Source organism: Aspergillus nidulans, chromosome III (assembly GCF_000011425.1).
Source record: "Aspergillus nidulans FGSC A4 chromosome III".
In the NCBI taxonomy this organism is placed as follows: Eukaryota; Fungi; Ascomycota; class Eurotiomycetes; order Eurotiales; family Aspergillaceae; genus Aspergillus; species Aspergillus nidulans.
In genome coordinates this window covers 2,013,022-2,025,896 of record NC_066259.1, presented here as the reverse complement: position 1 = coordinate 2,025,896, position 12,875 = coordinate 2,013,022, and the positions used below count along the sequence as shown (strand labels likewise).

Sequence of the window (12,875 nt, the reverse complement as noted above, 5' to 3'; positions counted from 1 at the left end):
TACTAAAAGTATTGATAGCAAATGACAAAAGGGGATTGAGGACAGATATTCGTACACTGATATATTAAAGAGTTCGTAAGTAATGATCGTAAGGTACAAAGTCTGAATCATTTCTTCTGCCGCTTCGAGCTTTTGTCGCTCCCATTACTGAGCACGCTAGCAGAACGCTTATGCGAGACGCCCTCTTGCTCTTGCGTAGACGGCTCACTATCAGCAACATTATTGGTAGTAGATGAACCATTCAGTTCTGCTTGTCCTTCATTCGTTTTGGCAGGTTGCCCAGTCTGTGAAGCATCACCCGCGGCAACAGGTGCAGGCGCTGGTGGGATGGGAACATCATTATCCTGCTGCTCCGACTTGACTTCAGGCTTGTCTTTCTCCCTTAACTCCTTCGCCTTGCGTTCCCGCTCCTCCTTCGCTGCCTCCAACACACGAATTTCACTCTCCACCTTCTCAGCGACCTTGCGGGCATCCAGCAAAAGATTCACGGAGTGAATCAGTTTCTCAAATTCTTTCACAACGCGCTCTGTCGGCATGAACAGACGAAGTGGTACCTCGAGCTCAGCAAGTGCAGAGGCAAGTTTCTGAGTCTGTACGTGGGATTTCGCCTGTGTGAGCTTTTGCGCGCGGTCGCTCCGAAATTGCACTCCTGGTGCAAGACGGTCGTGGTGCTGCACGCCGTATCGGGCTTCTTCGGCGGGTGTGAGAGTGCGGATTGCTTGTTGCGCTGCTTCTCTGTTGGCTGCAGCGGCGGCCTTCTTCGTCGTTGTAGATTGTGTGGTTCCGCCGTTGGGAGTGTCTGCTCTGCTGCTGTCGCGGGCGCTACCCGGGGCGTTGGGAATAGTGGGGGTTTGGCCGCCGGATGTGGGAGCGATACCATCGGGGCCGAGTATGGAGCGGCGTTTTTTGCTTTTGTCAGCTTGAAGGAGTGTTTGGAGGAGATGGGAGAGGCCCTGGCTGTTGTGGTAGTTTGTAGCGTTACTGACGCTGATGGGGACGTCGAGGCGGGAGTAGAGTTCTCGGCGTTCGGTGACGAATTCCTGCTCGTTGGCTGTGATCCTCTTGAGCTCTTCTAGGAGGACGGTTTCCTCACGGACTTCGTCGGCTGTGCGGTTTAGCTGGAGGGCGGCGAGTTCTTTGCGGTGGCGTTCGCGCTCAGGATCGAACTTCATCATCCTTTCGTGCAGATCGAATTCCGCCTCGGACATTTCGGAGGGTGGGTGTTCCAGTGCGAGCATTGAGGCGGCGACGAAATAGTAGCGGGCTTTCATCTGCTCCATCGTTCTGAACTGTTTGCTAGGTACCAGTGCGCTTGAGGTCTCTTCTGTATTATCGACGCGTTGCGGTTGGAAGTCGTATCGATCGGCAATCACCACCCAGCGGAGATCATACTCCTCGACCAAATCCATCAAATAGTCTGTCTCTTCTCGCGACCAATCTTCGCTCCTCAGATGGCGGTTATATTCGTCCGTAGTGTACCGGTTGGAAAACTTCAGTTTGATGTTATATTTCGCAAATGGGTATTCTCGGTCGGCAGTTTTGTGTTCTCCTTGCTCTTTCGTCTCTCCCTCTGCTCTGGTGTCTTCGATAGCCGGTATATTCGTCGATTCGGGCTCTCTCTGCCAGTGCCGTAGCACAAGGTCGTCCGATCGTGCGCTATTGGTGAAAGGTGTCATTCGCCTTGTTTCTGATTAGCATCTGAAGCACTCTGATCTCAGTCGTCATCGCATACCAAGGCCGTACACGAGCTTTCGTCTGCCATTTCGGCCGACCCTTGTATCTATTCTCGTTGATTGCGATCGGAGGTGCTCGTTCTCCTAAAAGAGCAAAGAGCTCGCGGGTGATGCCCTCTATAGAAGCGTTAGTATTCGTCTATTGCGACAGTCGAAGGACGCACCTGGCCTCTTTTCCACGACCTTCTGCTTTTTATGAGGCCGCGGTTGGCCCTCCGCGGGCAAGTCGAGCATGTCGCGGACATCGGCGGCAGCCATGGTCGTCAAGCGGACCCTTGATGTGGATCTGAGAGTTCCCAATTCAAAATATAGCTCCTGTATAAGTTTCGTTGAATCAGTTTGATATGGATGTATACAGCGTTGACAGTGAGATGGAGGAGTGGTTGTTAATCGAGACGGGGGAATGAGAATTCGCGCCAAGCCCACTCCCGCCCATGGCCTGGATCTGGATCTGGACAGCATAACATTAACGTGTTCATCCAATCTAGGTCACTTCACATTGAACAAGCACTCCAAATTGCCATCATGGCTGCCTCAAAACGGTCTTCCTGGCTCTCCTCCACTCTTGCAGTTTATGCAATTCTCTGCTTCTCCATCCCAGCAAACGCCCTCTACTTTTACGTGGATGGCCGTCAAACAAGATGCTTCTATGAGGAGCTTCCCAAGGACACCCTCGTCGTCGGTAAGTACCTCGCATATGGCGGACAACTCAGTTGACTCTAATCATTACCATGGCGAACAGGAACTTACTCCAGCGAGGTCATTGACCAGACGTCCGGCACAGGCACATACGCCGTCGACCCGTCGCTGAAGATGCTCATCACCGTAGACGAAGTCTTCGACAACGATCACCGCGTGGTTAACAAGCGTGACTCTCATGCTGGCCGATTTACCTTTTCAGCTGCCGACCCCGGAAACCACAAGATTTGCCTTACGCCGGAGACAAATGCCGCTACGGGCGGGTGGCTGTCCGGTGCTCCTGCTGGTGCTGTTCGAGTGACGCTTGACATGGCAATCGGTGAGACGAGCAAGATCGAGAGCGAGGATAAGGGCAAGATTTCGGATCTGGTACAGCGGGTGAAGGATCTAAACAGCCGGTTGCAGGATATCAGGCGAGAGCAGGTGTTCCAAAGAGTGTGTATTTCTTTTCTTTCCCTTTTTCTCCCGACTGGGCTTGCTCCCTTGTTCTCTTAGGTTTCTAATGGTCTTATTTTACTTAGGAACGCGAAGCCGAGTTCCGTGACCAGTCTGAAGCGATCAACTCGCGTGTTGTCCGCTGGACTCTAATGCAGCTTGCCGTGCTATCCGTCACATGTGCTTGGCAATTATCCCACCTTCGGTCCTTCTTCATCAAGCAGAAGCTGACCTAGAGGATTGTCAGCGTGGAGGACGAAACTAAGGAGGCCGATGATAGGGTGCTTCAGAAAGGGAGTGTTGCGCGGTTATACTTGACGAATTCCGACCCGAAGTCAATGATATGTTTCTACTACATAGCGTTCTCTGGATGATATGAGGATAATCGATTTCCTTGATCCAAGTTGCTCTCTCTCCGTTATAACATCCTCATTCAGACCACTGGGACTATATTCGATACCAAGTTCCGCTCGTGTGTAGACAATGGCCAATCACCCGTTCGTCAAGACCACCTCATCTATGGAGAACTGCGCCATGGAATTTTGCCCAAAGCTGTTCTATATCGTTTATCTGTCTATATTGTCGCATACCGTCAATGGTTAGCCCGGGTACGGTGTAGGGGGTTTCCACCTCAAGGACGTGGCGAATCGAAGACGCAGGCAGCATCTACAGTTGTATCGTGACTCAATACCCATACATCCGTTGATGGCTGTCCCGATCAATTGCTTGATCAACTCAACGGCGTTTACCGTGTCTGGATTGGGGTTACTGAATGCTAGATACCAACCTAGATAATACTGAGCCCTAATTCCGCCATTGAAGCAGTAAACCAACAGTATGTCTTCTTAATGTCTGTACTCATTCAGGTATTTACTTGTAGTTTCGAGAACTACACTCGTCCTATATAGAACAAGTACGGTATGTGTCTAACATGATGCCTTCCCGAAGCTCAGCCCCTGCCCACCACTTCAGCGGCAGCTAGAGGACATGGCCACTCACACATACGCCAAGTGCAGACGAACCAAACAATCTACAGTATAGCTCTATACGGCAATGCCGAGCCCCGCGTATGTGTCCGAAAATCGCATTGGCATCCTTCCACTTGTCTGCACTATCTATGAGCAAAATAGATCATCATAAGAGAATCATATTGCTGGGGAAGTAGACGACCTACGCTGCCGTCTAGGTGTATGCTGCAATTTTCACGTTTAGTGAATACTAATTACTCGACATCAAACCGGGACTTCAGATATCGCACGTCTAACTCGTACTATGCGATCCTGATATGTTTTCAATTGAGGTGCAGGGGAACTTCAACCTTTTCACCAGATTAGGACATTTCCAGATTGATCAGGGGCAATTACGCGGTTTGAAAAGTGCTGCTCGTATCTCACAATAGAAATAATACTCATTCAGTCGTATTGGTATTACTTCCAGGAGGTACCAACTTTTATCCAACCTCAGATACTTCCCCATCACATAATTACCAACACAACGTGTCTATATATCAGGAACGAGGTTTAATCAAGCAGAGAGAGAGACATCATGAAAGCACGGTCAAAAAATCGTGTATGTATAAACGCAAAAACAGGGCGAGCCCATAGGGTCTGCAATCGGTAATCAAAATCTCATCATGATAGTATGAAGAGAGCTGCGCAGATATGCAGCGTATAATTTATTATCTATTATAACGAAAGAAATAGGGATATCATGCATTCGTTGAGTCATTGATCTGTGCCTGTGAGGCAGCATCATTGTAGCAAAAACCAGCAATCAGTCGCTCCAGGTCCATCAGTCTATAAGGCTTCGTCATGTAACCCTTCATGCCGACTTTGGTGGCGCGATTAAGCGCCTCATCTGTAACGTCTGCGCTGACGGCGAGAACAGTGGGTGGTTGCGATAGGGGAAGTCCGGGACGATGCAACTGTGATTGCGATGGAATCGGATTCTGGTAACGCTCGTTGATCATCTCGAATATCTTTGATGTGGCTTCGTACCCGTCCATTTCGGGCATCCAAAGATCCATTAGTATGACATCCACTGGCTTTGCTCTCTTCTGTCGGTGCGGTGGCCCGGGCACGAGAAATTCATCCGCCGTGGTCTGGCAATTTAACGGCTTTTGTTCTTGTGCAGCGTCATGCTCAGAATTCTGCGCGTCGAGAATATTCTGCATGGTGCGCACAGCCTCTTTCCCGTTGCCGGCTTCATAAATTTCTTGGTAGCCGAGTCTTTTCAACATATGAACCAGAACCCGCCGATTGATCTTATTGTCTTCTGCTACCAGGAAGGTAAGAGGATGTCTTTCCCCAGGCTTGACATCTAAATTCTGCCCTTTCGCGAGGGTTGTTTTGGGTGCCGAACGGGCGGGGATCGGTGTGGAAGACTCATCTGTAAGAGTCGACGTTGGCTCTTGGGTAGGTGTCGGTGTAGGTGGTAGCACGGGTATCAGTGGCGATAATAAAGTAGTGTCTGGAGGTGTATTGCTAGCCCTGCTGAGTCTCGATGGGTCATTAGTCTTTGGTGGGGTTAACTGCATTGATAAAGCCACTGGGCGAGCGGCTTCGGGTGCGGTCACGGGAACCCTAATCTCGAATTCTGAGCCACGGTCAGGCCCAGACGTCGACGAGCGAACGCAAACTAGGTCACCGCCCATCTTCCTTGCTAAGCCCTTTGCTACAAGCAGCCCTAATCCTAGCCCGTCCTTGCTTCGGGTAATTGACGCATCTTCCCGGGCAAACGGTTTGAAAAGATTGGGCAAGAATGCCATAGGGATACCGGGGCCGGTGTCACGAACGTTGATCAATATATCGTTAGTTTTGCGGCTGAGCGTGGCCCTAACCGTGATCAAACCGTTGTTTGTGAATTTGACAGCGTTAAGAAAAACGCAGGAAATCAGCTTGGCCAGGTCTCGGTCATCCGCAAACAGCGCATCGGGTACTGCATTGTCCACGGACCAGTCTATGGTCTTAGAAAATACTTCTCCATTAGATGACCGCGTCCGGACCTCAATCATTTCACCCAACTCTGTCGCGCCGCTGACCACAAAATCGGGCCTGCCGCCAACATGAAGGGATTCGTTAACCACCAATCGAAGAAGATCACGAAGCTTGGTGAAGCGTAGTGCCGGACCCTGGAAATTGACGTTGATGCCCTCCAGCAGAAGATGAGGTGCCGATCTTCGAACAGCTAAGGACGGCCGAGGATTGACCATACTAGCCATTACGGCTTCTATTTGATGAGCAGGTGTTGAAGTATTGAAGATCTTGTCGGTCTCATGCACGGCATTTTTTACCTCCTCGGTACGCGGGGAGAGCTCTTTCGGAGACGTAAGTCGACGAGCTTTTGGCTTCGGAGTAGGGGTTTTCCCAAGTTCTGGCGGGTTGCTCCTTCGACGTTTGTAGGGATTGGCGGCCATGTTGTTGCCCTCTATAAACACGTTTGGCCGACTCTCGGATGTTGAAATAGGAGAAGCAGAGAAAACGATGCTGTCTCGCTCCACCTGAGGGGTTTTAGGGACCTCCATGTTGAGATCGTAAGCATGGACAACATTATCCGCTGCTTCAACAGCCCTCCTCGCACTATCTGTTTAGGTATTAGTAACAACGCCGATGGTACTGAAGGCCGTACAAACCTTGGACCATTTCAATGCTCTCCTTGAGCGATTGAAAGACGTATGCAGTTTTCGGAGGGGGTTTGCCGATAAGAGCATCACGCACAGTTGCATGCATGACATCCAACATACCCACAATTCCCTGCATTGGCGTACGAAGTTCGTGCGAGAGGCTGCGCGCAAATGGTTTGAGATGCTGCGAAGAGAACTGCGCGCCTTGCGCAGGCGGCGCCATTTCATCGTCTATATTTCGTCCACCTAGAGCCGAGCCTGGGACAGATTGTTGCTGTTCTGCCACACGCCTATCCTCCTGGATTCGTTGGACAACCAAGTCCTCCAAGGAGAAGAGCACTGTTTCGATGAACGACCAAGAAAGCTTTCGATTCTGCAATCCCACATCTGACCACATTAATCCCAGGTAAGCAAGGCATTCATCCCCCAGAAATAGGGGAATCGCCAGGTAACCCTCTGCAGCGAACGGTAGCTTGTCCCTGTCAAACAGATTGTACGAACTCAGGTTCTCTGGGATTAAGCATGGCTTCTTAAGATCCATATGCGACAGAGGGCTTCCGCCAGCAAAATACCTATGTCGATGCATCCCCACTATCTGGAATCCGTCATTGTAATAGTAGGCAATACCAAAAACTGAGTGCTTGTGTCCAGCTATTTCTTCGGTTGACTCTCCATCCTTGACCCGTCGGGCTACGAAAGCATACTGAGCATTGCACAGTGACGAGGTGCGCTCCATAAGCTTGATCCAGAAGGACTCAAGGTCCAAAACGCGAAGCTCTTTCTTGACCGCTGCCAGCTCTTCGATTGCAGCATACTCTGGGCTTGCGGCGGACTGCCCAGAGTTTTCAATTTGCGAGTCCCCGGGCTGGAAAGCATTAATTGGCACCTGCGGAAGGAAGGAGAGGGTAGGGCCCGATGCTGATGAGTTGGACCAGTCTGATTCCATGGGTTCGGGCATGGTGCTGGGAGTAATGCGCGGAGTTGAGGTCCGCGCGGGTATAAACAGTTTTATGTAGGTATAGGAGGACGCCAAGAGACTGAGGGGGATGGATATGATACCAACAAGTTGCGGGCTACGTCTCGAGATAAGACACAGCGCATGGCTTTCGAACTGGCACGGTACATCGGGTCAGTAAAGGGCATGTCTAGAGGACGACCAGATACCTACGTCAGTCGCTGTCGGCTTAGGAGACGAACCCACGGTGGCCCACGGCGAGTGTGAGACACTGCGCAAAGAGCAGGCGTCCCGTCAGGGATTCCCACAGGGAAGTTTTATAAAATTCGATCCAGATTTTGATATTCTCGTGTGATCGTTGGAAGGCGGCCAAGTAAAAAACAGTCGCACGATGGTCGTACTCCAATGATCGCTGAGCCAGGCACAGTGAAGGGCGGTCGAAGATGCCGTCAGTCGGTCCACAATGATTAATTATGATAATGGTCAACTGAAGATTAAAGATGCTATTAAGGCAAAAAGGACGGTTAGACCGCAAGATAAAAGGCGAAGAGGTAATGAGACGAAGAGGGGAAACGCAGAGAATTAGAGTCAGTGGCTTGTCGAGATGGAGCCTGTCTGTCGTATTATTGGGGGCCGATCGCCCGGTCTAGACGCGGGGATCACTTCGTATGGCCTCAAACAGAGGGACCTACCCAGCAGGACTCACAGTCTCTCTGTCATATATCGAGACACCGATATTTGCAGGGCTGTGTTATGGAAAACAATAGGTTATTATTTCCAAGGTTCCGTTCCGCTATTGAGTTTGGGTTGACCAAGGTAGCTACTGCTGGCTAGCCTGGGCACGTGCACCAACCATTGAGTATAACCGCGGGTACTGAGCACTTGCATACTAATCAAAATCGCGGCTGTCGAATAATCGAAGTTTAAATCATGTTCCTCACGGAAAACGCCCTGAACGTTTCCTTCAGAACTCGTTGTAGGAGCTCTGACGAGTTTCATGATGCCACATGTAAACATATATGAGTTCCTACCTGAGACGAATATAATCACTGCCGACGTTGACTTCTGCCAGGACAGACCAGGAGTAATACGTACAAGCTTCGAAGGTTCTACTATGTGCGTTTTCTGTACATGTTCTGGTGATGATATGGGACCTTCAAAGGCTTCTATTAGCGCAAATGGCGCAGAGCGAGGTATATTGCCTTCGTTACTTTGGATGTGGCCGTACCCTACTGGCGTTTATGTCGATGCAAACGCACCGATTACCAGCTTCATAGACATGTAAGAACCCAAGGGCTGACTGATAGATTACAAGACGCTCGCGATCCACTGTCATCGAGGATTTACTGCGAGCATTTCGTGTATGGGACATCCCAAACACCTCGAGGAGGAATCCAGTAAATTCTTTGGGGAAGTTTACGAGGCGGGCCATTTCAGCCGACCAACAAGCTAGAACACAGCTTGGCTCTCATGGGCCTTATATATCCACTGACCAGAAGATTACCACCGGCATCCACGACCAGCTCGTCCAGCTTCAAACCATAGCCTTACAATGTATTCACGTAAATTACTTGCCTTTCTTGCGCGGATTGCGCGGAAGATGTTATTGCGCGCCATTACAGCAAACGAAGATATCCGTGCTGTTCCCAACCGTATATTTCACAGGCTATGAGACTGGCATCAACAGAAACAGTAAACCCAAATAACTCCGACGCGAGCGTCTAGTCTTGTCGTCCCTTTAGTAGTCGCTGAGTCACCTTGTCCTTCTCTATGATGTATACCTGTGCACCCCAACCAGACAGGGCATCTCTGTCAACGGCGCTGAGAAGTGCCTGCGAGATTGTCTCGAACAGATCTTCGGGAGACTACACGATGAGGTCAGTCAGCCGGTCAAGAGATTATAATAGATCAAATGTGCGCACCATATCCGGCTCCCACAAGCCCTCGCAAGTACCAAACAACTGATCGCTCGCCGTTCCGCTCACGATGAAATCCTTGGCGAAATCGATACACCCGATGCTATCGAAGCCGCAAATAAAAGGCTTCCCCGTTGTGTTGTTGATTCCAGCAATAACAGGGCTTACAAAGTAAGCTCCGAAGCGTCTCTCATAAAGCGTTGAGCTGACGAGATTGGCGAGGGTCTGCGGTGCGATGTGCCGTTCTTCGCGGAGGCGGTACATGTTCACTTTTAGGCGGAAGAGGTCTGAAACGGTAGAAACATCGGTAGCAAGACCGGTAAGACCGAGATATGTTCCGGGGGCATAGTTGAAGATCTTAGGAAAGTTGTTGGAGACGGTCAGGGCTTGCATTCCGAGGCGGAGATCGCAGGCGATTGCGACGCAGTCCTTGCCGACCATGGCAACGCAGGCACCGCCATCTATAAATCAGAGTCAGTATATCCTAGGTATATGATGGAAATTAGGGACATTGGTAGGGAGCGTACTGATATCGAATGGATTGCTCTGAGAAGTCGGTCAGCTAGGTGTTTGGAGATGGTGAGCAGGGAGTTCACGTACCATGACTACGGAGAACTGAAGGACTGTATATTCAAAATGAGATTGGTAGAACCGGATAGGAAAAGAGACAGGAGAGCAAAGGAAGAAGGGGGAGTGGTGGGCGAGGATGGGAATGGAAGAGTGATGAATGAAGCTGGAGCTCTACTCTGAGCGGAACTGAGGTGGAAGGTTGGCGTTGGCCTCTCAGCTTCTTCCGATGACGCGCCGCCCGCTGCCTGCTCACTCCTCTCCATTCCTTATCCCAACTCAACAACTCTGGACCTTGAAACGCTACCGTCAACCTACTTGCGATCGCTTACAGTCTAACGCGAATATCACTCCGAGTTCTCAGTTGAACGCACAACTCCCACCTTTTGAACTTGCTCGGGTAGCGACCCCGCAATAATGAGCTCCCATGTCGTAGTTCTCGACTCAACAGCTCGAAGAGCCACAATCAAAACGACCCCTGGAAAATATCTGACAGATATTCTACAAGAGGCGTGCAAGAAGTTCGGTCTGGATGCCAGTCAGTATGGATTGAAGTAAGCAATACTCTGTATAACATTCAGGAAATCCGACTCGTGCTAACTCGACCCTCAGGCATAAAAGTAAACAGCTCGATCTGTCGCTAGCATTTCGACTTACTGGACTCTCTCCCGGCGCGAAATTAGAGCTTGTACAACTTTCTCGTTCTCCCTCCATCGTCACGGTTGCGCTACAACTTCCCCCGTCAGAAGCCCGAGGGGCGCCAAATGGTCGGCTTATGGACAAATTTCCTAGCACAACCAGTATATGGATGCTTCTCCGCAAGTTTGAGGCAGGAGTCGCCGGCAGTGCATCCATACGCAATCTCACCGGGCGAGGGGTTCCCGTCACCGATGGACAAGGGTCTGGACGATTGTTCTACGAAACTCCTGTTGTACAAATATTAGACCGCGAGTTATCAACGTTACCAGATTTCCAAAAGTCGTTGGCGCAGTACGGGTTCAATAGCGGCAATGTTCTCGTGCGATTGAGCTTTCGTCGGACAAGCCAGCCATTGGAGGAAGCGATGACGAAGATTCACGAATACTTCAAGTCATCCGAGGATGAAATCGCAACAGAACAAACATCTACACCAAAGTCTGAAGAAATCAACAAAGAGAACGATTCTTCCGCTGTCCAATCGCCAGCGCCTGTCTCCAATGGCAGCCAAGGTGACCCTGTTCCCGCAACACAACCCACGAACGGCCCGTCGGGTCCAGGCTTAGTTAGTCCTCCTCAGCAGTCTGAGCCCTCAGCCGATTCAGCCGATCTTTCTCGACCTGTGACCGTCTATGCTCCCCCATCTAGCGATACCCCTCAGTCGGCGCAAATCGCATACAACGATGACGACTACGTACCCTCCGTTGAACATGCCCAGATACACCAACGGCGGCTTCAAGCTTCAAGCAAGAACACTCGCCTTCGGTCAGACGCAGAAATTGCGGCTGCGGCGAAAGCGGAGGAGGAACGTCGAGCGGCCGTCAAAGAAGTGGAAGTAAAGATTCGACTTCCAGACCAAAGCCAAATAGTCTCCAAATTCGGACAACAAGACACTGGCAAGACCCTCTATGCATTTGTCCGCAGCTGCCTCGCACCACAATATGCCACAGAGAAATTCACCCTCACAAACTTCTCCGGCCCGGCCGCTCCAAAATCCCACCAATCCAATGTGCCTTTCCAAACCGTTCTTCCCGATTCCGAAGACGGCCTCCTCATAAAAAACCACGGCATGACCGGCCGTGTTCTAATCAACTTTTCCTGGGATGCATCTGTACCTCTTGAAATTCGGCAGAGCCGCTCCGGCCTCTTAAAAACTGAGCTTCAAAGCAGGGCACAAGAACACAAGATCGAGCAACCTCCCGATGTCATGGACACTTCCGAAGATGTTGCGGTACCGTTAAAACCAACCGATTCAGGCAAACAAAATGGCGAGAAATCTGGGGCTCGGAAGATCCCAAAATGGCTAAAATTGCCTGGGAAGAAATAGGCATTCGAGAGGGGCAATATATTGCTAGGACTCTTGATGATCATGTTAATGTGATACACCAATATCAATATTGATTTGGTAATAATGAATGATGAACATGGACAATGAAGACCTTAGATAATAGGTGCGACATTGACGCCTCCTGACCGTTGCCCTGTACTCTGTTTGACTGTATCTCCCTAGGAATATGGCTACTACTAAATAAAAAAATTTTGTCAAACTACCCCCAATCGCGCTCTATATTGGAGGCGGCAGGCTCAAACTTCGGGTATGTTAGTTTATGTTGCTGTTCCATCCTGTCCTTCACAGCCTTACACAAATCCAAGGATAAATTTCACCTATAATAACTTGATTCTCCCCCCCAGCAGACATTTAGACATCTGATTGGCACATCTAAGTGTCCCTCATTTCAAGTCCACCATCAGATCAAAGGTTTGTGAACATTCTCAGCAAAGCTCAACATGGCACTCTGAACGGCCTCCGTGCTCTAGCTTCCTCGCCCTCGAGGCAACATTGCGACATGATAGCGTTGCTACAGGCTTCTCGAGCTCTCACCAGGGCCTCATCTGCATGAATTGGGCTCTGTCTGAATCTTAGCCGTAGCCAGATAACCATCTTGATAGAGAATCTTGGGTAGCGATGACACCAAGCGAGCCAACAAGTAGCAATGGTAGAAAGGAAGTCGAACCTCCCAGCGCAGACTACAAATGATAATCCGCTGGGTCTGCTCACGTCTCTGCATAACAGCTTAGCTCCTACTATGTTCAGGTGCTCCTTTGCAGAGCATTTCCGAACTCGCGCCGTTGCTCCCACTGCAGGGATCATTCCTTACCTAGACACCAGAGTCAGTAACCTGACCTTCGAATACTCCCTGATCATCTCGTACATATACTATTACATCGTCGCCCTGGCTACCGAGGTATCA

General features: G+C 50.2%; 6 protein-coding genes across 6 annotated transcripts, besides 1 other annotated feature; 2 read left to right on the top strand and 4 right to left on the bottom strand.

Annotated features, from left to right (window-relative positions):
• Positions 1–12,875: part of a sequence feature (contig 1.77 1..132523(-1)) that runs on past both edges of the window.
• Positions 108–1,991, bottom strand: ANIA_04445 (SANT/Myb-like DNA-binding domain-containing protein; the record flags this gene model as incomplete). Its single annotated transcript, XM_656957.1, has 3 exons — positions 108–1,656; positions 1,733–1,850; positions 1,898–1,991. The coding sequence occupies 3 exons, from the start codon at positions 1,989–1,991 to the stop codon at positions 108–110; spliced, it is 1,761 nt and encodes a 586-aa protein (XP_662049.1).
• On the top strand, positions 2,259–3,103 carry ANIA_04446 (emp24/gp25L/p24 family protein; the record flags this gene model as incomplete). Its single annotated transcript, XM_656958.1, has 3 exons — positions 2,259–2,415; positions 2,476–2,867; positions 2,954–3,103. 3 exons carry the CDS (start codon positions 2,259–2,261, stop codon positions 3,101–3,103), a joined length of 699 nt encoding a protein of 232 aa, XP_662050.1.
• ANIA_04447 (protein hk-9) lies at positions 4,425–7,447 on the bottom strand (the record flags this gene model as incomplete). Its single annotated transcript, XM_656959.2, has 2 exons — positions 4,425–6,449; positions 6,499–7,447. 2 exons carry the CDS (start codon positions 7,445–7,447, stop codon positions 4,576–4,578), a joined length of 2,823 nt encoding a protein of 940 aa, XP_662051.1. The 3' UTR covers positions 4,425–4,575.
• ANIA_04448 (uncharacterized protein) lies at positions 7,939–8,876 on the bottom strand (the record flags this gene model as incomplete). Its single annotated transcript, XM_656960.1, has 4 exons — positions 7,939–7,947; positions 8,151–8,190; positions 8,476–8,556; positions 8,704–8,876. The coding sequence occupies 4 exons, from the start codon at positions 8,874–8,876 to the stop codon at positions 7,939–7,941; spliced, it is 303 nt and encodes a 100-aa protein (XP_662052.1).
• pup3 (proteasome core particle subunit beta 3) lies at positions 9,166–9,801 on the bottom strand (the record flags this gene model as incomplete). The annotated part of the gene is made up of 2 exons (XM_656961.1): positions 9,166–9,309; positions 9,367–9,801. The coding sequence occupies 2 exons, from the start codon at positions 9,799–9,801 to the stop codon at positions 9,166–9,168; spliced, it is 579 nt and encodes a 192-aa protein (XP_662053.1).
• ANIA_04450 (putative UBX domain protein) lies at positions 10,218–11,950 on the top strand (the record flags this gene model as incomplete). The annotated part of the gene is made up of 2 exons (XM_050611728.1): positions 10,218–10,481; positions 10,540–11,950. Exons 1-2 carry the CDS (start codon positions 10,345–10,347, stop codon positions 11,948–11,950), a joined length of 1,548 nt encoding a protein of 515 aa, XP_050467722.1. The 5' UTR covers positions 10,218–10,344.